This window comes from Ambystoma mexicanum, chromosome 1p (assembly GCF_040938575.1).
Source record: "Ambystoma mexicanum isolate Mex_15411 chromosome 1p, UKY_AmexF1_1, whole genome shotgun sequence".
NCBI classification, from domain to species: domain Eukaryota; kingdom Metazoa; phylum Chordata; class Amphibia; order Caudata; family Ambystomatidae; genus Ambystoma; species Ambystoma mexicanum.
The window spans coordinates 1083035793-1083061223 of record NC_090921.1 but is presented as its reverse complement, the minus strand read 5'-3'; the positions used below and the strand labels follow the sequence as shown (position 1 = coordinate 1083061223).

At 47.8% G+C, this 25431-nt stretch overlaps 1 protein-coding gene across 9 annotated transcripts in view; it reads right to left on the bottom strand.

Moving 5' to 3' along the window:
* The window catches only part of METTL25B (methyltransferase like 25B), a 278862-nt gene that overhangs the window by 57503 nt on the left and 195928 nt on the right, over window positions 1-25431 (bottom strand). For all 9 annotated transcript variants that reach the window (XM_069604626.1, XM_069604622.1, XM_069604619.1 and 6 more), the window contains one exon: window positions 14435-15402. In XM_069604626.1, coding sequence (XP_069460727.1) covers window positions 14435-15402 — 968 coding nt within the window. The remainder of the gene's footprint in view (window positions 1-14434; window positions 15403-25431) is intronic.

The following is a 25431-nucleotide window of genomic DNA, read 5'->3' as shown; positions in this document are numbered from 1 at the left end:
AGTGGATCCGGCCTACTGACTCTAAACTCACGGTGTTACTTGCCTTCCTCTCTTGTTGTGTTCGTGAAAAAGTGTTGGGATCTGTTCCAATTTATTCTCTGCTTTTCTCTCCCTTTTTTAAATGAATTATTAGAGTGCCATCTACGTTAAGCGCTCACCGCTGTCTGAAAATAAGTGGGGCTTTACTTAAGACTTGTCTAATATTCTTTTAAGGGAGTGTATATCTTTTAGTGACCGTGTTTTTGGATTGCTTGCTATTAGTGCCTGTGTGTTTTTCTAGATGTGGTTTTAAATAAATAATTATATCTCTTTTACACCAAGCCCTGGTCAGTGTTTACTTGTTCTACTATGTTATTTTGACCTATTGTGAATACTCTGTATACTGCCTAACTCTTCTTGAGGGAAGTCTGAGTGCTCAGCCACAGCTACCAAGTGAATCTGTGTGGTACAGACTGCTACCAAGTGGGTTTACTGCCAAACACCTGTAGTCCTAAATCTTTTGCAGTGGTCCCAGAGGGAACTGCACAGGTTTCTGCCTAACAATGATGTACAGCAGTGCTTTTTGAACACTTTAGGACAACTAACCACAGAGCTTAGCACTAAAAAGCTGATTTTCTAACTATGTCTGCTATGGAGAGTTATACCCTAGAATCACTGTCTGCCAAAAATGCTGATTGCTTAAAAGTATTGTGTAGACATAAGAATCTCTCTGAGAAGGGCAAGAAAATGGAACTTATAGAAAGATTGTTAGAAAACCAAAGTCTGGGTGGTACAGAGGAATCTACCCCCCCAGCAAATGTAGAAAGCAGTGATGGTATTGATCTGAATCAAAGTCTTGATAATGAGTCAGAAGAGGAAAGTGAACCTAATGAAGTTAGCCACTCTGAGCCTCTGTCTGCCTTACCTACTGTACCTACTGGGCCTATACCAGGTCCTACCTGTAACCCTGCTTATTTTGAACTTGAAAAAATGAAGCTTGAATTAGAGTACAAACGTTTTATTGCTCAATTTGAAAGAAACCAAGAGCTAGAATTCAGAACAATGAATGCCCAGGCTGAGCAGAAGCAAGCTGAGTTAAGACTCAGAGAAATAGAGTTTAATCATGAACTAGAAATGAAATAGTTGTCTGTGGAAAATGCTTCTCTCTCCTCTGGTTCCTCTAGGAGTTCCAGTCCCAAAAGACCCCAGATTCTTAGGGAATTAGTGGGTATGTATGGCCCCAAGTTGGATGTGTTGGATTGATTAAAAATGTTTGAGAATAATCATGGGCGCCAGGACATCACAGGGAATGAGTTACTTCCCTGGTTGTTCTCTAGGCTTCCCCCTTTTGCAACTGATGTGGTAATGGAGTTGGGGGAGGTGGATAAGAAGGATTATGAATGTGTGAAACTAGCTTTAATAGCTAGATTTGAGAAGACCCCTTCCCAGTACCTTAAGAGGTTTAGGACCCTCAAAAAGCATGATGGTACCCCTTGGGCTACCTGGGTGAGTGAAAGTTTGAAATACTTAGAGGGATGGATTAAGGGTTACAGAGTTAACACTTATGAAGGAATGAAGAATCTTGTAATGTTGGAGTCAATTTATGATGCCTGCTCTCCTGAGCTCAGACAGCACTTGGCTGATTCAAAGGAATTAGATTCCAGGAAGTTAGCTAAGGCTGCTGACTTGTGGGTTGCCAACAGGGCCACTCACGAGGATTCTGGGGCTACTCCGAAAAAGGATGAGGGAAAACAGCCAAAAAAGGACTCCAAAGAGAATTCTAATAATTCCAATTCCAAAGAGGGCCCCAAACAAAACCAAAAGGGTAAGCCACAAGGGAAACCAAATCAGGCTAGTGTACCTCCTGGTGCCAAACCAGAAGGAGGTCAGAACAAGCCACCATTGCAGAAAGCATTTGGTAAATGCTTTGTTTGTGGCTCTAATGACCATGTGAAAGGAGATCCCAGATGTAAGGGTAAACCTTCAGGGGTCCAGCTTGTCTCCTTAGCCTTCGCTCCAGAGGAGGAAGTACAAATGGCAAGTGGAAACTTTCTATTACTGGCTGATGAATCCATTGGAGTCTCAGCCAGTGTTTCTTTAGTGTCTCTGGGTCTGTGGGAACAACAGAACTTAGATGTCTATAATTCTATCCCAGATAATACAAAAGAGTATTATAAGGACAGTGTCCAGGTGAATGGTCAGGAGACTCCTGCCCTTAGGGACACTGGGGCAAGCATACCTGTGGTGGACAAATCGTTTTTTCAGGCTGAGGATGTTGCTAAGGCACCCAAACGCCTCACCAAGTTAGCTGGAGGGCCTGTGCAGATGCTTCCCAAATTACCAGTTCTCATCCAGTGCAATGACATGACTGTGAAGATACCTGTCAGCATACAAAGTGAGGTGCCAGGAAGGGTTCTGCTGGGTAATGACTTGAAAACTCTCAGAGTAGTGTCACATACCCCCAAACCTCCTAGTAAAAGGTTACAGGAACTCACCAGACCTGCAAGGGAGAGAACCATGAGAGGTACTCCCAAGGAGATGATGAAGAAATAGATCACTCCTGCTCCACTGGAGATGTCAGCTGCTGTCTCTAAGAAACTAGAAGAAAAAGGGAAACTTCTAAAAAGAACCTCACAGTCAGCACTCCAGTGCAGCCAACAAGGACTTCCCCTAGGTTGTCCAAAGTTACACCAGTAACTCCCCCTCCAGCTGAGGCTGAGAGGGAGGTACAACCCTGCGTGGTTGAACTAGACTCTGAAGAAGAGCTAGTGGAAGGCCAGGAACTCATTGGAGATCTAGATCCTGTTGACCATCCTGAGCTGCAGTCTTTACTGGCAGAAGGTGGACCCAACAGGGCAGACTTCAGTAAGGGACAGAGAGAATGTCCAACTCTGGAAGGTCTTCACTACCAGGCAGATGCTCAGGCTGAAGGGCAAGAGCCTGGGAAATATAGGTTACACTGGGAAGATGGCCTCTTCTACAGTGAACCAACGGAGTCTGCACCTGGGGACAACAAACGACTTGTAGTACCCCAAGAGAACAGACCACAGTTCTTGCAGTTAGCCCATGAGATTCCTTTGGCTGGTCACTTGAGTTTCAAGAAGACTAAAGAAAGGCTCTCACTCTACTTTTATTGGCCAAAGATGGGGGCTGAAGTAGATAAATACTGCAGGAGCTGCCACACCTGCCAGACTTCTGGTAAGGTTGGCTCCAAGAATGTGGCACCTTTAGTGCCTCTCCCTGTAGTGGGAGTCCCATTTGAGAGAGTAGGGATTGACATTGTTGGTCCCCTTGATCCTCCAACTTGCTCAGGCAACAGGTTTATACTTGTTGTAGTAGACCATGCTACTAGATACCCTGGGGCAATTCCTATGAGGACTGTTACAGCTCCGGCTTTGGCTAAGGCCCTCCTTGGTATTTTTACCAGGGTTGGGTTTCCTAAGGAAGTAATCTCTGACAGGGGGTCAAATTGTATGTCCCACTACATGAAAGCCATGTGGAAAACCTGCAGATTTACTTACAAGTTCTCAACCGCATACCACCCTCAGACAAATGGGCTGGTTGAAAGGTTCAACAGAACCATGAAGAGCATGATAGGTGCTTTAGAGGACCCCCTTAAAAGAAAGTGGGACCTTCTACTGCCATGCCTTCTCTTTGCTTATAGAGAAGTCCCTCAGGAGGGAGTAGGTTATTCTCCCTTTGAACTTCTTTATGGTCATCCGGTCAGAGGTCCATTGGCCCTGATCAAGGAGGGGTTGGAGAGTGCTCCTTCTCCCAAGCCAGTCAGAGTGACTGACTATGTGATAGGTCTCCGAAGGAGAATGTCACAAATGATGGCAGAAGCAAGTGATAACTTGAAAGCTGGACAAGCATTGGTCAAGCACTGGCATGACCAAAAGGCTAACATGGTCGAGTTTACTCAGGACCAGCTAGTTCTCGTTATGATTCCAACAAGGCAGAGGGCCTTGCAAGACAAAAGGATGGGACCCTTCAAAGTTGTGGGTAAACTTGGGGAGGTCAACTATCTGGTGGATTTGGGCAACCCCAAGGAGGCTCCAACAGTCTTCCATACCAACAGACTAAAAGCGTATGTCTCCAGACCTGATGTAGGAGCTTTGCTTCTAGCATCATCAGAGGAAGAAGATGAGAGTGAAGCTCTTCCTGATCTCCTCAGAGGCTTACCTTTAGACGAAAAGATTGAAGGAGTAAATCTCTCTTCAAATCTGACACCTGAGCAACAGAGAGTGCAAATCTATGTTAAATCAGTTTGCCTCTCTGTTCTCACTTTCACCAGGCTTGACCCCTTGGGGGCAGCATGACATACTCACTGGTGACTGTCTGCCAGTCAAAAGCTGAGGATATCGAATGTCAGAAAATGTATCCCACATCAAAGGTGAGGTCAACAAGATGCTTGATCTCGGGGTAATAGAGCCCTCTACTAGTCCATGGTCTAGCCCAGTTGTGTTAGTACCAAAGGCAGGATCTAAAGAACTTAGATTCTGTGTGGATTACAGAGCTCTTAATGCAGTCACTAAGACTGATGCCCACCCTTTGCCAAGGACAGATGAGTTGGTGGATAGACTTGGTGTAGCCAAGTTCCTCGGCACATTTGACTTGACGTCAGGCTATTGGCAAATAGCCCTGACAGACCATGCCAAGGAGAAAACTGCATTTTCTACCCCAGTTGGCTTATACCAGTTTAAGGTTATGCCTTTTGTATTGAAAAATGCACCTGCTACATTTCAAAGGATGGTAAACCAGGTTCTGAATGGGATGGAGGACTTCTGCATGGCATACTTGGATGACATAGCAGTGTTCAGCAATTCCTGGGAAGAACATGTGGACCACCTGAGATATGTTTTGCAGGCTCTTGGAAAGGCCAATCTGACCATAAAGGCAAGTAAATGCCAGATTGGACAGAGTAAAGTGGTCTACCTTGGACATGAGGTAGGAGGTGGAGAAATCAGGCCTTTGCCCAGTAAAATTGAAGCTGTGCAAAATTGGACAACACCTACTACTCAGACCCAGGTGAGAGCCTTCTTAGGTCTCACTGGGTACTACAGGAATTTCATTGAGAACTATGGGTCCATAGCTTCTCCACTGAATGTCATCTCCTCTCCTAAATTCCCTAAAAAGGTTAGGTGGAATGAGGAATGCAATCAGGCCTTTGAAACCCTGAAAAAGGCTCTTTGCCAAGCCCCAGTACTCAGAGCTCCTGACTATCACCAAACTTTCATTGTGCAAACAGATGCTTCAAATGTAGGAATGGGAGCAGTCCTCAGTCAACTGGATGGGAAAGGTAGGGAGCACCCCATTTGCTTCATCAGTAGAAAACTGAAGGATCCTGAAACAAGGTGAGCAACCATTGAACGAGAGTGTTTTGCTATTGTGTGGGCTCTGAAGAAGTTTAGGCCATACTTGTATGGTTCTACTTTTGTCATTCAAACTGACCACCAACCCTTGAGATGGTTAATGCAAATGAAAGGGGAAAACCCAAAACTATTGGCATGGTCAATCTGCCTGCAAGGGTTTGATTTCACCATTGAGCACAGGTCAGGGTGTCACCACCAAAATGCTGATGGTCTCTCTAGGATGTATGTCATCGACTAGAGGTATGAGATTTTTCCAGGAGTGGATTAAATCCTCCTGTCCCTTAGTCTGGAGGTGGGGGAGGCGGCAGGGGCGAGTGTTAGGGAGAATTCTCTCTTTAGGCTGAATTTCCTAACCTAGTGAGTCCCCCAGCAGCTTTGCTGGATTTCTGGAGTTTGTTTTTTTCTCCTGCCCAGAGTGAGACTCTTTTTTTTCTCCCACTCTTGGACATGATTTATGGTATTCCTTTGACTGTTAATGTGTTTTATGGGCTATGGGGTCCTTTACTCCATAGGGTCTCATGTGTTTTTACTATGTGTGTTACACAGCACCCTCTGTGCAGTAACACAGGGGTGTCATAGTGACACCCCACCATAGACTCCATACCCTGGGACTGACTACTGTCTCCCAGGGCATGTAAAGTCACCATTGGCTTTACTATTCCCAAATTATTAACAGAAACCAGTACAAACCATCATATTGTGGACGTACTGGTCGGGGCAATTCGATTGCCCCGGGGTCTGTTAGTCGAGGGGGAACGTCTCCGTCCCCCCTGATCGAGTTTTGGCTGGTGGCAGTGGATACTACTTTTTATATTCGACAGCGGATATATTCCTATGGGATTTTCCCATTGTTCGAGGCTACCAACTTTAATTATTTAATTCTCATAGCCTCGAACATACCGCTGGTTTATTTAATTAATATTAATTCGCCGGTTGGTATTTTTTGCCAGGACTCGATTCTAAAATGGCATTTGTGTTCTCTTCTGTGACTCCAACCCAAGTCGAGCCATTTGTTCCACTTTTTGGCGGGCTTCTCCACAGAAGCCTTCAAAAGTGGTGCCACTCTGTCTGGGTACCACAGGGGATGTGGGAGGGGGTTTAGGCACCCTGGACTGAGTTACCTTGGTAACTCAAGTCGCACTCTTGTGTGATTGGGCCAAGTGGTGAGCCGGCCGGCTCACCACTTAGCATGTTTGATTGACAGCTAGGCTGAGTGAATGGGGGTATGCTGCATAAAAGCAGGGCTTTGGGGACTGGAACTTCAGAAGTCGCCATAGGACCTGAGAATCCGGCGAGGGAGAAGCTGAGCCGACCTACCACGATGACACCACCGGTGGAGCCCTGCGGAACAGACTCACCACTTCCCGACGACAGAGAAGATCTCCCGGCTGGAGAGGCTTCTTCCCCTGACTGGTGGGCACAACCAGTTTACCTTCTTCTCTTCGCACCCCCGACTGGCTAAGGGGGCGAATTGCCCGTGCCAAGCACCCCGGCAACCGGATAGCCACTTACCACTGGACCGCAAACTAAAGGACCGCTCCTTTTACCTGAGAAACTCTGCGGCTGGTTTCTTCCCTGGCAGTGCAACGGACTCCTGTCTTCCTCCCCAACGAGATCCTCTCTTCCCCCGGACAAAGCACCGACTTGCATACGCTGCCAGGAACAACTCCCCCCGCTGGAGTATTCTCACCACTTTAAGGTACCGTGTCCGCCAGGCCTCCCTTTCTAAAGATTGCTACAAGGTAATAACCCCTTAACCTTCTGGACTGGGCTGGCCGCCTTGACCCTCTAACTGGTCTCTTTCTTTGGTCCAACTCCTTTTTGAACCTTTACAAGACTCTTGTGCACTGCAACTGTGTGACCTTGGACACAATTCGTTTGATCCTCTTAAAGTGGATCCGGCCTACTGACTCTAACCTCACGGTGTTACTTGCCTTGGACTCTCTTGTTGTGTTCGTGAAAAAGTGTTGGGATCTGTTCCAATTTATTCTCTGCTTTTCTCTCCCTTTTTTAAATGAATTATTAGAGTGCCATCTACGTTAAGCGCTCACCGCTGTCTGAAAATAAGTGGGGCTTTACTTAAGACTTGTCTAATATTCTTTTAAGGGAGTGTATATCTTTTAGTGACCTTGTTTTTGGATTGCTTGCTATTAGTGCCTGTGTGTTTTTCTAGATGTGGTTTTAAATAAATAATTATATCTCTTTTACACCAAGCCCTGGTCAGTGTTTACTTGTTCTACTATGTTATTTTGACCTATTGTGAATACTCTGTATACTGCCTAACTCTTCTTGAGGGAAGTCTGAGTGCTCAGCCACAGCTACCAAGTGAATCTGTGTGGTACAGACTGCTACCAAGTGGGTTTACTGCCAAACACCTGTAGTCCTAAATCTTTTGCAGTGGTCCCAGAGGGAACTGCACAGGTTTCTGCCTAACAGGCCGTCCCCATTTCTCGAAGACCTTTGACAAGTGAACGCTGTCTATCTCCCATTCGTGTATTTGGTCCATTGTTCTGCTGAGTGAGTCCGCTTGCTCATTCTTTACTCCCTGGAGATGATGAGCTACGATGGATATATCGTGTTTCAGAGCCCAATGCCACACCTTCTGAGCCTCGATGGAAAGGGTTCTGGACCGCGTGCCCCCTTGCTTCCTTAGTAAAACATTGTTGTTGTGTTGTCTGTCAATATTCTCACTATGGACCCTCTGATGTGCGGCAGGAAAGACTTCATGGCCTAGCGCACTGCTCTCAGTTCCAGAATGTTGATGTGCAGGAGTGACTCCCTCCGGGACCAACGACCTTGCGTTTGTAGAGTGCCCATGTGTGCTCCCCAGCCTGTCAGGGATGCGTCTGTCACTATGGTTAGCCGAAACTCCGACTCCTGTAGGGGTACCCCTCTGGATAGATTCAGAAAGCTCTGCCACCACTGAAGAGCTAGTAGGAGCTCGTTGTCGTCAACGGTCAGCTTGTCCGACCCTAGCCCTTGGGCCTGCGTCCACCGGACCGCCAGGAACTCCTGCACCGGCCTCATGAACAGGCGGCAGTTGCCCACTAAAGGAATGCAGGACGCCATTGCGTCCAGAATTGCCACATATTTTCTCACTGATAGTCTGGTATTGATTCTCAGCTGACCTGCCAATCGATTGAGTTAGGTGATTCTGTCGAAGGATGGCTTCACTAACCCTGACTGGGTCTCGGATTGCACGCCCAGGAACACCAAGCTTCTCGACGGCGTCAACGCAGATTTCTCGAAGTTTACCGCAAACCCCAGCCGTTGTAAGAGTTGCATGGTGGCCTGCAAACTTGTGTGAGTTGACATAGGGGAGGACCCCCTCACCAATCAGTCGTCGAGATACGGGTACACATGATGGCCTCTCCTTCTCAGCCAGGCTGTCACCAGGGGCCAAACATTTCGTGAACGCTCTGGGAGAGGATTTCAGCCCAAAAGGTAGTACTGTGAACTGGTAGTGAGTCCGTCCTACCACAAACCTTAGGAACTTTCTCTGTCGCCGACACATTGGTATGTGGAAGTACGCGTCCTGCAGGTCCAGAGACGCCAGAAAGTCCCCTTCCTGAACTGACCGGATCACTTCCTGGTGCGTGAGCATCTTGAATTTGAGGCTTTTCAACGTCTTGTTGAGATCGCGCAGGTCTAGAATGGGACGCCCTTTTCCGTTTCGTTTTTTCACCACAAAGTATCGGGAATAAACCCCTTGACCCTTCTGCAACGACGGAACCAATTCTATAGCACCTTTTTGTAGCATAAGTGCTACTTCCTGCTGCTTTTGAATTGCAGGGAATCTCCGTACCTTACTGTGTCCAACACCCACTGATCCGTTGTCATTTGCTCCCTGCCTCCCAGAACGTTCCGATGCCCGTCATTGCTGGTCCTTGGTCTGCTTATCTCTCGTCAACGACGAGTAACCGGTTCTCTTCCTGGAGGTCTGGTAGTCTCGGCGTCATTTTGCCGCTTGAGAAGCCGGTCTGTATCCCTGGGAGGGTTACGCCTGCCTACTGAAGAATCTGTCTCTCGAAGCCGAGAATCTGGAGTTTCCCGATGCTCCCCTAAAGGGACAAAAAGACCTGAAACTTTCGACCACTCTGGAGGGCACCCAAGGAACATGCCGTGTCTGAGTCCTCCTTCATGCCCTTCAGGGCCTCGTCCACCTTCTCGCTTAACAGAAGGTCTCCCTCAAAGGGCATATCCAGCACCTTGTATTGCACCTCTGGTCTAAAGTTGGTGCATTTTAGCCATGCTTGCCTTCGTAGAACCACACCGTTATTCACCTGTATAAACCCCGATTCTGCAAGGTCCACCGCAATGTTTATGGCATGATTGGAGGCCTCTTCACCTTCCCTGGCAAGTAACATTGCCGCCTTACGATGTTCTTCCGGAAGATGCTCCAGCATAGGTGCCATTCGGTGCCACATCTCTCTGTCGTATCTGGCTACTATAGCCAGAGAGTTGGCCGCTTTCACTGCGGTTGCTCCTACTGACAGCACTTTTTTGTCAAAGGCATCCTGTCTTCTGGCCTCACTTTCTGGGGGGGTTGTGCACTTGTGCTGGGCCCTCGCCTTTCTCGCCGCCGCCGCTGACACCATCGAGTCAGGGGTTGGTTGGGAGGACAGACACTTGGGGGTAGCTTCTGCGGCCTTACATTTTTTCTCCAGGCGACTTTTTATTGCCGGTTCCGAGAAAGGGTGACGCATGGTCTGCAACCCCTCCTGCCACACATGATCCAGGATGGGTACCGAGAACACCGACCTTCTTCTCTTTCCCATGTGGTCGAAAAGAAAGCAGTCCTTTCTCTCCTCTTCCTGGGCCAACCCGAATTCTGTACACGCTTTGGCCATCATGGCGTGAAATGACCCAATGTCGTCCGGGGAGACGGCTGAGCCGGGCTTCTCGGGGTTTCTAATTAAACCTCAGACTCCCAGGTTGGATCCCTGGAGGGGGAGAGTGAGACATCCGATAAGGTTCTCCTGTCCGAGTCCGAATCTATCAGTTCTCCCTCCTCGTGACGTGCAGCTGAGAGGTCATCACCCGCTGGCACTGCCGTGGGGGTTGACGGAGGTGGCCGACGAGACGGGCCAGGTTCGTCGATGGCTGACCTGGCCGGAGTCGCTTGAGGTAGCCTCTCGTCCAGTGTCTTCAACAAAGTCTGTAACGTGGATAAAACCTCCTGCGACAAGAGTGACTGCGGATTGAGAAGAGGGGTAGACCCTGGAATGCTGGCTCCCCCGGAAATAGGCTTGGTAATTCCTCGTAACCCGAGGTCTGCAGGGCCAGCTATTATCACATCCTCATCTCCCGAGGACAACGACAAGGCCGCCTCTTGCTGCAGTAGGGTCTCTGGCAAAACCGGGTCGAATACTTCTGGTCGCCAGGCCTCTTGCGGAATCTCCGTCGACGAGGCTAAAGCTGGCCCCGTTGTCATTGTCGCCGTCACCATCTGCGGTCCAAGAATAGTTGAGGCCAATTGTGTCAATGGCAGAGAAGGGGTCGACGACTGCCCTGCCATCAATGACAGTGGTGGTCGTGTAGGTCCCCGAGGCATTCCCGCCTTTTCCGAACTTGACCTACGCTTCTCGACTCGAGGTCGATCTATGGTGATCGCCCGAGGAGGATTTCGACTTTTCCTGTCTTTCTTCGTCAAAGATGAGGAGGACGAGGCTTTCTTCGACGAGGACTCCTTAGAATGGCTTCTCCAAGATTCCTTCTCCGACGGTCGTGATTTCTTCACCGGGGGTTCCAACGATGTCAAGCGGCGCGGGGCCCCTGAAGATTTTGACGCTGAGGTCACGCTGCACGCGGAACCTACCTCTGAAGGCGGGTATGCCCCCGCTCCATCGTTTAACCATGCCCCTAGTCACCGACTTCGATCTTTAAGAGTCTTCTGGGAGAAGCCCTTACTTATGTTGCACTTGTCTGCCGAATGATGAGGGTGTAGACAATATATGCAATCCATATGCCCGTCCCCCTCATACACTTTCTTCAACCCGCACGTAGCGCACGGGTGGAACAGTGCTTTTCCCGACATCAGGACAAAACTCCAACAGCACAACTTAGACAAAATAGTAGACTACACGAGGTGCTCCCACTACTTTGGAGACGGTTGAAATCTCAAGGGAGCCACGGGGGCGGGCATTTATACCGCTACGTCCTAGTGGGGCATGCGTGGGCGGCCCCAAAAACGACGTAGATAGGACACAAAAGTGTCAGAAGTTTTCCTATGGGAAACGGCTTTATAAGTGTACCGAGGGTTCCCAGTCTGTCGACGGGGAATATTCTAAGCATGTGAATCCACGAAAGATCCAATGCTGGAGAAATACAAATTATTTCCACGTCCATAATGTCCTTTCCGCTCTTTTACCTCTCCATTTTTAATTTGGGGTAACATGTCTAGCACTAACATCTCTTGGAGAGTTAGGTCTGTACCCTGACAAGACCAAGGGGTGCGTATCTTTGCCAGGGGCGGACTGGCCTATAGGGGACTCTGGAGATTTCCCGGTGGGCCTCTGCACTCTGGGCCTCTTTTGTGTGGTATTTCCAAATGTTCTCATAGGAAAAGCATTGGGCTTGCTGAAAATGTGTCATATGGGGCCACTTTGGACATTATTTCCAGGGCCTCTTTTGGTCCCCAGTCCACCCCTGATCTTTGCATTCAGAACATGCATGGACAATTACAGGCCCTTTCACCTCAAGCGGCCCTGAAGATACTTGCTTTCCTGCTAGGTCTGGCATCGGAGGCAGCATGGTGCCAGTCCTTGCAGAAGTTATATAAGATAAAACAATGAATGAAATCAAGAGATCTAGAGTTACAAAATAAAATGGGGACTACATGTACAAATGAGCTTTGTCCAGGCGTTAACATTACTTGTCCGGTTGTTAAAATGGATTTCTAAAATCTGGGCGGGTGGACAGATTTCAGGAGGCCACCCTAGTTATAGTGAGCAGGGGAACTCTGAGAGGTTTGCCAAACTCAATCAAGGTAAGCAAGGAGAGTGGCCAAGGCTTAGTATCAGGAGTGAGTTAGTATGGCCAGGGATCCACGAGTCAACACAGTGAAGCACACAATAATTCCACTTAGACAGGCAAGTACAGAAATACTCTATTACAGGACCAAAACAGACTAGAAAAATGAAACAAACAAGAAGTACTATCCCACAACACTCAGTTAACACACATATACAGTCACCTTACGTTTGTAGAAATGCACACATTAAGTTATTCAACACAATGAAGTTAAGTAGTGATGCATTAAGGAAAACCAGTTCTCAAGAATAAAAGCCCTAACTTTATAAGTCAAATCCCTATGTTGAACGGTGCATTATGCTCAAATCTCATAGCTTATTCTAGGAGAGGAACCAAATGGAGGAAGAGTTATTGTGATGGTGAAAAATGTTACAGAAGACCCCTCAACAATAGTACAGGTAAGTCAAATTATTTTCCTATACGTTAGAACAGTTTTTAGAACAAACTTTAATTTTAATCTAAGGTTTATTATAGGGGAGACAGGGGTGGCTGATTGTATTGAGAGTACTCACCGTCCTGACCCCAATTTTCCCAATTGACTAAGGCAGCTTGACTGGGAGTAGTGGATCAGTAGAAGATGCCCAGGACCTGCAGGTGCAGAGATGATTCCGGACGGGTCCAGGAGTTATGGGCAATCCTTTTGGAGGAAGAAATGCACCAGGCACCGATGCAGGCCTCTTCAGGACACTCTAGCAGACAGAGGAAAGCTGGTTCCAGTGATAGTCACAACACACGGGCGACAGCAGGCGTCTCTCCAGTCACGTTCGAAGAAGTCCTTCCAGGACAGGATCCCTTGATGCAGAGAAGCTGAAACTTGGCAGGAAGGAGACTTTTAGCACAAGCTGGTGACCACCGAAGTTCCGGACAAAACACAGAACTGCTACGCTTCTGCCGGTGGAGTTCACTGGCAAGCTAGTCGGTCTAACAGATGGTCCAGAGATGATTCCGAGGGCTCAGGACAGCTGTATCTCGAGAAGGCGTAGAGACTGGTTGGTCCCACCAGTCCAAGGGGGAAGCATTGCATAGGGCTTTCGCAGATCAGGTAGTCCAGCAGGGCTTCACCGGGACAAATGCAGGAAGGGTCGCCATGCATTTTCAGTCATCTGCTCTTCTACACAGAATACTTGGCTCCAACGTGGATCTGAAGAAATGGCTGCAGGAGTCCTCTTATCCCAAATCCTGGCTGGAAGCAAGTCCAAGCCCACCAATGATAAGGTTCTACAACATTCAAACAGTCAGCAGTGGTCCAATCAGGGGCCACTGTGGGTTTCACTCATGCATACACTCCAGACTCTCTGGCACCACAGATGTAGAGTTGGACCAGACAGTTCCACCCACTTCCTGGGTCCACAAACAAATGGCATGCAGTAATCCGCAAAAACAACAGCTTTGAAGTGGGCGAACAGGATTTCTTGACCTGAGAAGGCAGGAAGAAAGCCAAGAAACAATATGGCCAAAGGACAAGTGAACAATCTCGTGGTAAACTAAAAGTACTGCAAAAACTGTAAAAATATAACTGCTGCCACCAGCTTGTCTTTAGGCACATATAAAAGTAACCAGAAATCTAGTGTAAAAGACTAGGGTGATACAAACGTATCCCCACTGCACTGCATTGTAAGATGCTGTGTGCACTGTTAAAACGTTACTCAAACAGGTAAAAAGTAAAAAAGACAAAAGGGAAGCATAGTTTCCCAGAACTGATAGTCTGAAGGACTGATCAGTTTGCACAAGACAAATGAGTAAAAGGTGAGGGGAGTGAAGTTTGGGGGACGAGGTCGATAGAATTTGGAGGGATAGTTACCTAAAAGAGAAATCTTTTTGAACACCGGTGACTAACTTTATAACAATGAAACCGTATATCATTTTCCATAGTACACTCCGATACTGTGGTACAGTGCTGAAAATTACATATTATTATTGCCTTTATTACTTTCTCTGATTGACCAATTATTACATGTGGTTTTGCTTTATATTTTACTTTCCATACTGCTCCTATCAGATCCAAACACAGGAATGAGAAGTTAAGTAAAATTACATATATGTATACTTACTCTTCAAAAGAAAGACTGTGGGCCTTTTTTATTGTCTGCACACCAACACGCTTCATTGATGGATTGATGTCTCGGATGATGGTCTCGAGCACGGCCCTAAAACAGTGACTGCCCAGGGCGGCGCTCTCGCTCTCCAGGCGGCAGCAGTAGTCTTCGATGGCATGGCAGGACACTTCCCGGGATTTGTATGAGAGTTTGTGGCCTGGCAGCTGCGCCACCCATGTGCTCACTGGGTACCCAAATTCTGTGTGCTGCACAGCAGTAGGTGGGAGAGGGGGGAGCACGACTCCAGGTGGCGAGGGCATTTCCTGGGTGGTGAGCTTCATGTAACAGCAACCAACAGAGGTTATGCCAACAACATTGGGGCATCTAACAAAATGCCTCAGCATCGCAACACTGAGGTCACCACAGGCATGAAGACCTGTTAATATAAAGTGGTCATCATGTGGACTTAAAGTATTTACAGGTGACCTGCCAGGTACTTTTTGTGGAGGGCAACAATGACAGAATGTTCTGCTATCCACCTTTTTGTCTGTACCACTTTCAGAATTTGTCATGCAAGTATTATTTTCGGACTTCCTGTAAGTATTCTCAAATGTGTTCCCCATTTCTTTCATATAGGTTAGCCTTTCAGCCTTTGTTTTTGTATCCGAATGATTTTCTGCATGGTTTTTCCGACCATTTTCTTTGATAATGTCCTTTACGTTGGAGGACTCTGCATCGACAGTCAACACATTTTCGGCCAATCCAACATGAAAGCTGTCTTCTGGAATTCCATGCCAAACACCATTGATCCAACGTCGGTCAGTATTTGTTATTTTTGAAATAGAAGTTCCTGAAGAGGGACAATCGCATGTCTGGAAAAGGTGGGTGAATTCTTCCCACGATGCTCTGGGGTTCACCCATGCTAACACATGCCTCGGTGCCCGTAGAACGGAACTCTGACTGCTATCTGCGTCATGTGGAATCTAAAGAAGAAAACGGGCACAGCGAGTCAGTGTTTCATTTTGAGTGCACACAATGCAAACGTTCATCAAGGAATGTATTGCATGTTACATGCATGTAATTAATTACTCAGCATGCTTTTACAGTAAGGTAGATTGGATGATGTTATGTAATCAGAGCGATCATCGTGACAAATATGCAATGAGCAACGTATTTATGATACCTTTTCTGATTAAGCAAATGTGAACGCAATTTTAAATGCAATACCAAGGACGACACATTTCACCAATTATTAACTTATGTTTAAAAATCGATTAAAGGCATGCTGCTGCCAACTCCTCCAAAACACCACCTATAGCACCTGCTGCCGCCACCTGCTCCTGAACACTGGCCCTTACCAGATTCTTCCTCCACCACATGCTGTTGCCACCTGCTCCTGAATACCACCTCTACCCGCTGTTGCCACCTCCTCCAAAATAGCACCTTCACCACCTACTGTAGCCACCTCCTCCAAACCCTTACTCACCAAGCTCTTCTCCCCCTCTATTTCTCCATCTCCAACCTCCTCTTACTCTCCAAGGCCAGTGACAGTTGGTGAATGTCCCTGCTTTTGCCAGTTATAAAAAAAGACAGATTTTGAGAGTAGAAGGGATAATTTCAGCTAACAAGCCACACATGCCAAAGCACCAACCAGTATCAATTCCTGGAATAGCACCTTCAGTACAAAGCCACTGAGCAATATCGCATTGTGGGCATGCAAATGTACTGAAAATACATATTTTGTGAAACCCAATTGCTATGACCATCTGAAAAATTACAAAACTGATTGTATATGTGATCAAAACACATGCGTTTGTAAAGCAAAATCTAGCTCTAGGGAGAGTTTTATCACCACAGTATCAAACATCTGTTATGTGCATAGGTGTGCCCCAGTCAGTATACGTATATATTTGGTAAATAAAGAAAAACATACAGCTAGGATGAGTCCAGCTTTTTTACCAATGATCAGCCAATAATAGGCAGGATGGGTTTTTCAAAGTCCTGTTGCATGCTGCGGCAGAAAGGAGGGTGAGCTATGGCAGAGTATCCTGATGGTATTTATACTCTCAGCGGGACCTGCAACCCTTTCCTATGCTACAATCCAAACAGGAGCCAACGTATCCGAGAACCATTCAGCAGCTGAATGCATATTCCCCATTGCCAGATTATTTAGTTACTTTTCAACCATTTCTCAGTACCTTCATTAGGAAAGGGAGATTAAGGCACAGATGAAAACCAGGGTATGAGACGAGCCCCATATACTTAATGGGATTCAATTGGACGACAAGGGATTAAAAAAAAAAAAAAGGAGAACCAGTTTTAGGACTGTGTGTTGCTGAGGGAGAATTCAGGAGGCTAAGCTAGCACAAAGTGCATAATGTGAGGCGATTTGCAGTGTGACACATTGAGGAGGTATGCCTGGAATTAGAGTGACTTTGTAAGAATGCCATTATTGGTGGGAGGTAATGATTGAGGCCCTTACGTCTTAACGTTTCATACAGACTCTTGCACATGAGTAGCACAGTTTGTTCTAACAAGGGACAGGAAGCCCACACTATGCCTCGTCCACCATGGTAATGCAGGATACATATGAAAGAGGTCCTGCAGAAAGTCAAGCGTAGCCAACGAGCCTACAAGGAGTACCATGACATCCATGCAGTAGGAAATGTAGACTATGTTTGTGGGGATGAGGTTGAGAGAAGGGAGCCCAGGCATGTCCACAAGGGTCCCTACAAATACAGGTTGGCAAGCCAAGTGTTAGAGGCGGGCAAGAGCAGTCTAATAGTAGATCATGATCGGAATCTGTCCATGAGCGATGTTAAAGCCAGGAGACTTCTGGAGAGCCCAGTAGGCCATTTCTGCAAATGTTTCCATAGATGAGTCTTGTCCCTGATTTGGCCCACGTCATAAAAATGGACGGACGGTCTGTACAAAATGCAAAATCCATGGTTCCAAATTACTTTGTTTTCCAAAAGTTCCTTGAACATAGTTCTCATTTCCCATGTATTTCATATCTCATGGGTGGAGGTCTTTTACCACGTCCAGCCACGCCTCCACCCCACCTGCTCATGGCCTTGGAAAGGTACAGCAGCTCAAAATAGTAGGCTGTTAAACCCTTCCAGCAAAGAATGTTATGCTTTGCGTTTCGTGATGGGTTCCCCGATTCTGCAGGGAAACGCGTGTCTGAGGACAGATTTTCTCTCCTTAAACCAATCTTTTGTTGACATGGGAATCCTGTCTAGTTTATAACAAAGTATTTATAGATGAACAACATTTCAGTGTTCATTTTGTGTCTCAAAAATTGTCTTGCATTTAACCATGTGTTAAAGCACCAGAAAATACTCCCTTAGGTTCTATGGAGCCAACCATGCATATAGTTGTGAATTATGTATTTGCTCCCTCTGTAAACTGAGATAGTTCGGGATAGTGTTATACATATTGTTAATTGTGATAGTCTTCATAGTAAATACCAGAGAGCGGGACAAGGATTTGAGCGTCATCAACAGAGTTAGTATATATGATGCTGAGCGAGTCCAGGATTTCAAATAGAGGTTTTGTGTAGCTATTGTATAAAGTGGATGAGGGGGTAGGTGCCTTGGGGGACACCGTAAAGGACAGGAATGGGGTCACTTGCAGCATTATCGATGAAGATTCTTGAAGACCGTTTTAATGCTTTCGAATTGTAATGTTTTTTACTAAAACATGGAGTCTGTGTGAAACGCATTCTGGGTGCTCCCAGAGCAGCAATGAAAATTTTTCTTCCTCAGTGAAATGTGCATTTCATGTGAAGTTTGAACACAGTTTCGTTGGCAAACATTTTTCAGCAAGGTTCACTGCTTATATTACTCTGCATTGCTTCAAGCATTGTTGTGAAGAAAGGTGCCAGCTGGTGCCTGATAACGTTGCAGGAGCCGATGCAAAGTTATGTTGTCTTACACGCTCCCATGAGAAAAAGGAAGTGTTTACCTCTTGAGGTTGTCATGGGTTATTCGGCCGTTCGGCCGAAGGTCCATGGGAACTGACAACAGGTGGACTTGGAAAGCTAGAAAGTTATGGAAAATGCCATTAAGAATTTGTGGGATGTTTAAAACGACAAGTACCAAAAACAGACAGAACAGCTTCAGGGAACAGTGGACGCACAGCTTTCCGTTCTCGTTTCAGGGTGAATCTCTTGTGACTGTCCAGTTTTCGGAGCTTATCAGTGATGCTGGCCAAGGTGAGTAGGTGTTCTGCATTGACCTCAATGGTTAAGTATTTTTGAACCATTTATTAACTATTCATTTATTTTCTTCAATGCATTTAGTTGGTTAAGTATGCTGATTGTGAATAAACTGCCATAAAGAGCCATTTCTACATTTTAGTATGTTATGTGAATTATTGCCTTTTAGTGTGCAACGTTTCTCTTTTCCTTGTGTGCTGGGGCTGTGAAAGGATTACTGTGCAGTCATAAGAAGCAAAACATTTGGTGTCACAAACACTAGACTGCCTTGTGCTGTAAAATTCCAGAAATATGTGCTTGTACAGTGAAAGGTAAGATTTTGTGAGTTATTTTTTTTTAAGTGAGAATCTGGCTTTGTGAATTGCCATTTTGTGTGTGTGTGTGTGTGTGTTTGGGTTTGAGTTGGGGTGAATAAGGTACTGTTCATAAACCACTGTAAATTATTGTAGATATGGATACTTTGTTCAAGAAGAAAGAGAAGGGATCTTCTGCAGGCAGAGATTGCCTTGGTGTTGTTATTCCTAGCTGGGCGAAAGGCCCATATGATAAGTTAGTAAAGGAATGGGCATGCAGAGCTAGGCTGTGCGAGCCATGGGAGGAAGCTTTGGGCTTGGCTGGGAACGCTGAGGTAATGACTTGTTTACAACAGGTCCAGGTGGACAAGGGAACAAATTCATGGCTCTTGGGAGACGTGGATGGATTCTTTTGATGGATATAGAAAAATGCACCAGAAGACTGTTGAATTAAGCAAGAATATTTTGCATTTAGAAAAGGAGTTGGCTGCCGAGAAACACATTTCACTGATGCAGCAATTACAATTGAAAATCTGGCATGATAAAGCATAGAAATATCAGGAAGTGGCTGAGAGAGCAGCTGTCAGGGTTGCCCGGTATAGTATAAACATAGAAAAATACGAAGCACTGTCAACAAAAGAAAAGTTGCTGCCGTCATTGCTACTGCAGGAGCAGATTGGGATCCTGATAAATGGGATGGTGAATCTGGTATTCGAGTGTAGCCCAGAGGTGGACACAGAATCCACATTGAAATCTGACAAAAAGACAGTAACTGCCAAGCCTGTAACGAGATGTAGGGCGGGTCCTCATCCCCAAGACCCAGGTGGGGCGTGTCGTGGATTTGACTACATTAGATTACACAAAACAAGAGGTTGAGGAGATTATTACTAGGCTAAGGCAGAGAACAGGTGAGCCTTTGCTGACATGGATGGTACGCACGTTTGATGGGGGTGGAGGGTGCTGGTGGCCTGTTAGTAAATTCCACAGATTCCCCACACTTCCTTACTCTGTCCAGTGACATTAATATATAAGAGGTCTTGAGGGCAGGGCCACCTCCAGAGGCAAATGGCCAAACTTCGCAGGTGTCTGTGTTGCACCTAGCAGCTCAGGGGTTTAACCAAAAGTATCCCATCACCACTGATGGGTCTGGTGAGGAAAAGAAGTGGTACACTTTGAAAAAGGAAATTCAGAAAATTGGAGAGCATTCATGTAGATGAACCAGTACATATTGGGGTGGTGCCACAGTCAGTGTCAACCAGAAATATGGTTATCAGAACTGCCCCACGGGTGTCATCATGACTTTGCTAGCAGGCATGACTGGAAAGCCAACTGATGAAGTCGTAGATGCTATCAGCAATTGTCAGATCTGGGTGAATGGGAAAGAGGTGAGGACAAGAGAGAGGGGCACAGTGAGAGAAGAACAGAAGGCATGAGACAAGATAGTAGAGACTCCAGAGTGTCAAGAAAGGAACAAGTTACTTACCTGTAACTATTGTTCTCCAGCATGGGTCTAGCATGGATTCACATTATCATGAATATTCGCCGTCGTTAGGCTGGGAATCCTCGGAAAAAGAAAAAACAGTTTCACTTTCACTTACAAACTAATTCTCCTATAAACCAATCCACTGTCCTCTGGGTCATACTGCCCCCATTCAATGACAGTCCTCTCCCTAAGCCCCTCCTCTGGCAGTCATCCTCAGATTTGGTGAGCACGTAAAGTGGCAGCATGACCAAGAAGAGCCGCAGAGGGGTTGGAGGGAGGGTTTGCATCTGAATCCATGCCAGACTCATGCTGGAGAACAATAGTTACAGGTAAGTAACTTGTTCCTTCTCCGGCATGGGGTCTGGCATGGATTCACATGCTCATGAATAATGAATGCATAGCAGTACAACATTACACAACCACAGGAGGTGGCAAGGGCTCAACAGAAGCAATCAACTCTTACCACCGGAGCAGACTCACCTCAAGCAAACAGGTTGAATCCCTGTCGACGCAGTAGAATTTTGTGAAGGTGTAGCCACCCTGCAGATGCCCAACAGGGGCACACCAGACAGGAACGCTGTCGTCACAGCGATTGCTCTGACGGAGTGGGCTCTCGGACGGCCGGGCAGTCGTCTGTTTGCCAACCGATGACAGAGCATGATGCCACCCATGGCTCATAGGACCAAAATTCACGAACAGTTGAGAAGTCTTCCGAAAACCGTTTATGCATGTCATGTAGAACTTCAGGGCACGTGCAACGCCCAGCGAGTGCAAGGCCCTTTCAGCCGGTGATTAAGGCTTCAGGAATAAAACAGCCAACACCAAAGGCTCATTGAGGTGGAATTCCAATGGAAGAGGGGTGCGTCCGCAGCACCATCCTAGATTCGTGGAAAGTCAGGTATGGCTGTTTGCAGGCAGGGCCTGGATCTCACCTACCCTGATGGAAACAAGGAAAGCTGTTTTCCACGGGAGGAACTTGAGAGGGGCCTGGTGCATAGGCTGGAAGGGCGCCCACATGGGCCTCATCACCACCACGTTGTTACCCCACCGGGGCAAGGGCCTTCACCGGTGGGAAAGATTGAAACAGTCCTGTGAGGAGCTCCTTGACGAGTCGATGAGACCAAAGTGAAGATCTTCCTGGAGACCTAGTGTAGCAGGAGGTCGCCACCAGATGTACCTTGATAGAGGCATGCACCAGTCCGGCCTTGGCCAAGGATAGCACGCATCGAAGAATCTGCGGGGCTGTGACCCTCAGAGGGGTAATTTTCTGAGACGGGCACCACGTAGTGAAGCGCTTCCACTTGTGACCATAGCACTTCAAAGTCGACAACAACCAGGCCCTGGCAAGGACCTCCCTAAAGTCTGTAGGCAACTCATATCCTCCAAACTCTAGGGATGCAGGAGCCAAGCCCTGTGGTTTAGCAAACCTGGGTTGTGGTGAAGTATTGCGCCTCCTTCTCTGGTGAGAAGACCCGGAACCACTGAAAGCTTGACCGGAGGAGACGCTGACAGGCTGAGAAGGTCCAGGTACTAAATCTGTCTCTTGCACGCTGGTGCAATGAGAATGAATCATCCTGCATTGGCACTGTCCGAGTGTGTTGATGACTCATAGCAGGAGAGGCAACAGAGGAAATACGTACAGAAACAGGCCTTCCCACGGGAAGGAGAACGCATTTCACAGGCTCCTCGGTTGGTGGAATCTTCTGGCATTTGAAGTTCGCCGCCCTCACAAACAGATCGATTTGGGGGCTGCCCCGCTTGAAGATGCAGTCCACCTGGTCCTGCAAAAGTTCCCACTTGTGGCAGGAGAGTAGTTCCCTGCTGAGAGAGTCTCGACACCCGCTAGGTGAAGAGGAACAAGGAACATCTCTTGTCCGACAGTCCAGCACTACAAGTCCTGCACCTCCTGCGGTGGTGTTGTCCATGAATAGCCTCACCACCTTCCCCTTAAATGACGTGAGGGCCCTGAACACTGTCCGTAGCTTCAGGATGTTGATATGGAGATCCTTTGCCTCCGGCAGCCACATGCCTCTAGTGTACAGACGCCCGGTGTAGGCTCCCCAGCCTTCCAGGGAAGTGTCCGTGGGGATAGTCTACTGGTATGGGGGGTTTGGAAAACCAAGGCCATGTTGGAGGAACGTCAGGGAGGAACTCCAAAATCGGACCCAGCTTGTACCAAAGCTCCCATTAGTACCTGGCGAGGATCACCAGTGTGTTGGCTGCCTTGATGGTGGACGGCGCAGTATAAATCACCTTCCTTCCCATGATGTCCTTCTTACCCTCACTGTCTGGAGGAACTGAAGACGACGAGGACGGGTTTGCCGACTGTTTCCTTGCGGCTGCGGAAACCACAGAATCCAGCGATGGTTGCGAACTCAGGCACTTGGGTGCGGATTCCGGCACCCAGCACTTCTTCCTTCTACAGCCTATCCTGTTTGGCCAGAGCTGTGCAAGGCTTCTTCAAGAGGGTCAGGCCCTCCTCCCATCCTGTTTGGCCAGAGCTGCGCAAGGCTTCTTCAAGAGGGTCAGGCCCTCCTCCCACACATCATCCATAAAGGCCACTCCCATGATTGTCTCCCACTTGGCCTCCTTCTTGGTTTCTTCGGGCACAAGCTGGAATATCTCGGAAGCTCTGGCGATCATGGAATGGAACGACCCCACCTCATCCGGTGGAGACGCACTAGGCTGTGGAGACCAGCCACCCGCTGTGACAATATCATCGTCTGTCGTCATCCTGGCCGTATCCGCCCCGTATCCGTGTCTGGGTCTGCTGGGGGAGAGGGTGCCCAATGTGGCTGGAATGGGGGACTGGAATGGGAGCGTCGGATGACCCTTCCTCTTCTTTGCTGGCAGCTGATCGGGGGCATGGGGACCACTGGAACCAAGCACTGTAGCATCCTCTTCTGGAACTCCGACACCAAGGTGTGGAGGCCCGAAAGGATGTCCAGAGACGCACATCTTCCACATCCTCGTGGACCGTGTTTAAGGACTCCAGGTCTTCGTCGTCCATGGACAAAACCTCCATGGTTTGGGCCACGGCCTGGGACTGACCCAGGGCATCCTGGCCCCCCTTCTTTTTTCCACGCTGAGGGGCCGGAACCGGATTCTGAGATGGTGTCCGGTTCCCCCAGTGTGCCAGCAGACTTCGCCAAAGTCACTGCGGTGGTTTCGCGCCTTGGGGGCTGGGATACTTTCTGCGATGCAGGGGTTACTTGCACACGGACAGCACCCTTAGCATTCCTGAGAGCAGCCACCATCAGCTCTTTTGTCGACAAATTCTTCTCCTGCGCCGATTGGGCCTTCTTGGGCAGGTTGGCCTTCTTCTCCTCTTCTTCTTCTCCTCCATCCGCAGCTTCTCAGGCTTCTCCCGCAGTTTACCCAGGTTGGACGATTTCCTTTTCAAGGAGGAGCTTGATTGCCTGCTAGCAATGGAGGCGGAGGTTGATGTCGATCATGCCCTGTCGAGCGTGGGACCCACTTCCGCGGCAACCCTGGTGGACCTGGACTGCAGTTCTTGACCTTGTCTTGGGCCCCCAAGGATGAGGTGTCCTCAAAGGACTTAGAAGACCGCTGATCGGAACGGCTGGTGCTGGGTGAGGCATGACCCTGCAGAGGCCTTGGCGTTCAGCCACTCTGCCAGTTTACTGTGCCCATCCTTCGTCTTTTTCTTGGAGAAACCAAGGCATATCTCGCATTCTCCTTCCTTTTGGTCTGGATGCAGGCAAAAGAGGCATTGCAGGTGCTTATCCTCAACAAACACGTTCCATAGCCCACACTTAGTGCAGGATTGGAAGAGAGACCTTACTTCCTTCTTCGACACTGTCATGGTCGGAGTGCGCAAAGTAGGCCCGATAGCTTTCTGGAAACTTCAACGATCTTGAGGGGTGCTGAAATTCACTGATAACGGATCCCCACTGTCGGAAGACGTAGAAGAGAACACACAGGCTCTTTTGGCACTAAAACTGAACCTTTTTCTGCCGAAAACACGAAAAAACATAGAAGTAGCTCGCAGAGCAAATTCGAGGACTCCCAACACTCAAGCGTGCGATAAACATCTGAAGAGGTCTGCCAGAGGAGGGGTTTAGGAAGAGGACTGTCATTGGATGGGGGCAGTATGACCCAGAGGACAGTGATTGGTTTAAAGGTGAAATACATTTCGAAGTGAAACTGTTTTCTCTTTTACCGAAGATTCCCAGCCTGACTACAGGGACTATTCATGAACATGTGAATCCATGCCAGGCTCCAGGCCAGACCCCACGCTGGAGAAAAACAAGTTACTCTCTTACCTGGTAACGTTCTTTCGATGGGATTGTCCGACGACGTATTCCATATCTATGACAGGTAATGTCCACACTGTGCTGCTTCGGAAAATTTTCGGCGTCCTGCGTCGATGATGTCGATGCGCCATCCCCGAGGACCTCCTCCGACGGCCGACGTCACCCGATGTGATAAGTAGGACGCATGACGCCCGTAGCCTCAGTTGTAGTTTTTTCCCAGAACGTGTGACAACAGTTTTCTGCCAGTCAGACACACAAGGCCTTGCGGAACGCAAGCTGCAATCGCATAAGAAATTCTGCAGCGCGGAAGGTAGGGAGGGAGCGATATGGAATACGTTGTCGGACCATCCCATCAAAAGAACGTTACCAGGTAAGAGAGTAACTTGTTTTTCTCCAGCGTGGGGTCTGGCCTGGAGCCTGGCATGGATTCACATGTTCATGAATAAGTATGGAGGAGGGAAAAGAATTTAGAATATAGAAATTTAGAATGCCCAATCAAATTGCAGAGTAAAGGACCGCCTTGCCAAAGGCCAGATCCTGCCCATAGATAGAATCTAGGGAGTAGTGTCGTACAAAAGTATGGACCGAAGCCCAAATGGCTGCTTCACAGATGTTACGAATAGGAACACCCCTCTGCAGGGCAGTAGAGGCAGCCATACCCCTAGTAGAATGTGCCCGTAAGCCTACCGGAGGGTCCTTACCCTCCAAGCTGTAACATTCAGTAATTGGCAAGATAATCC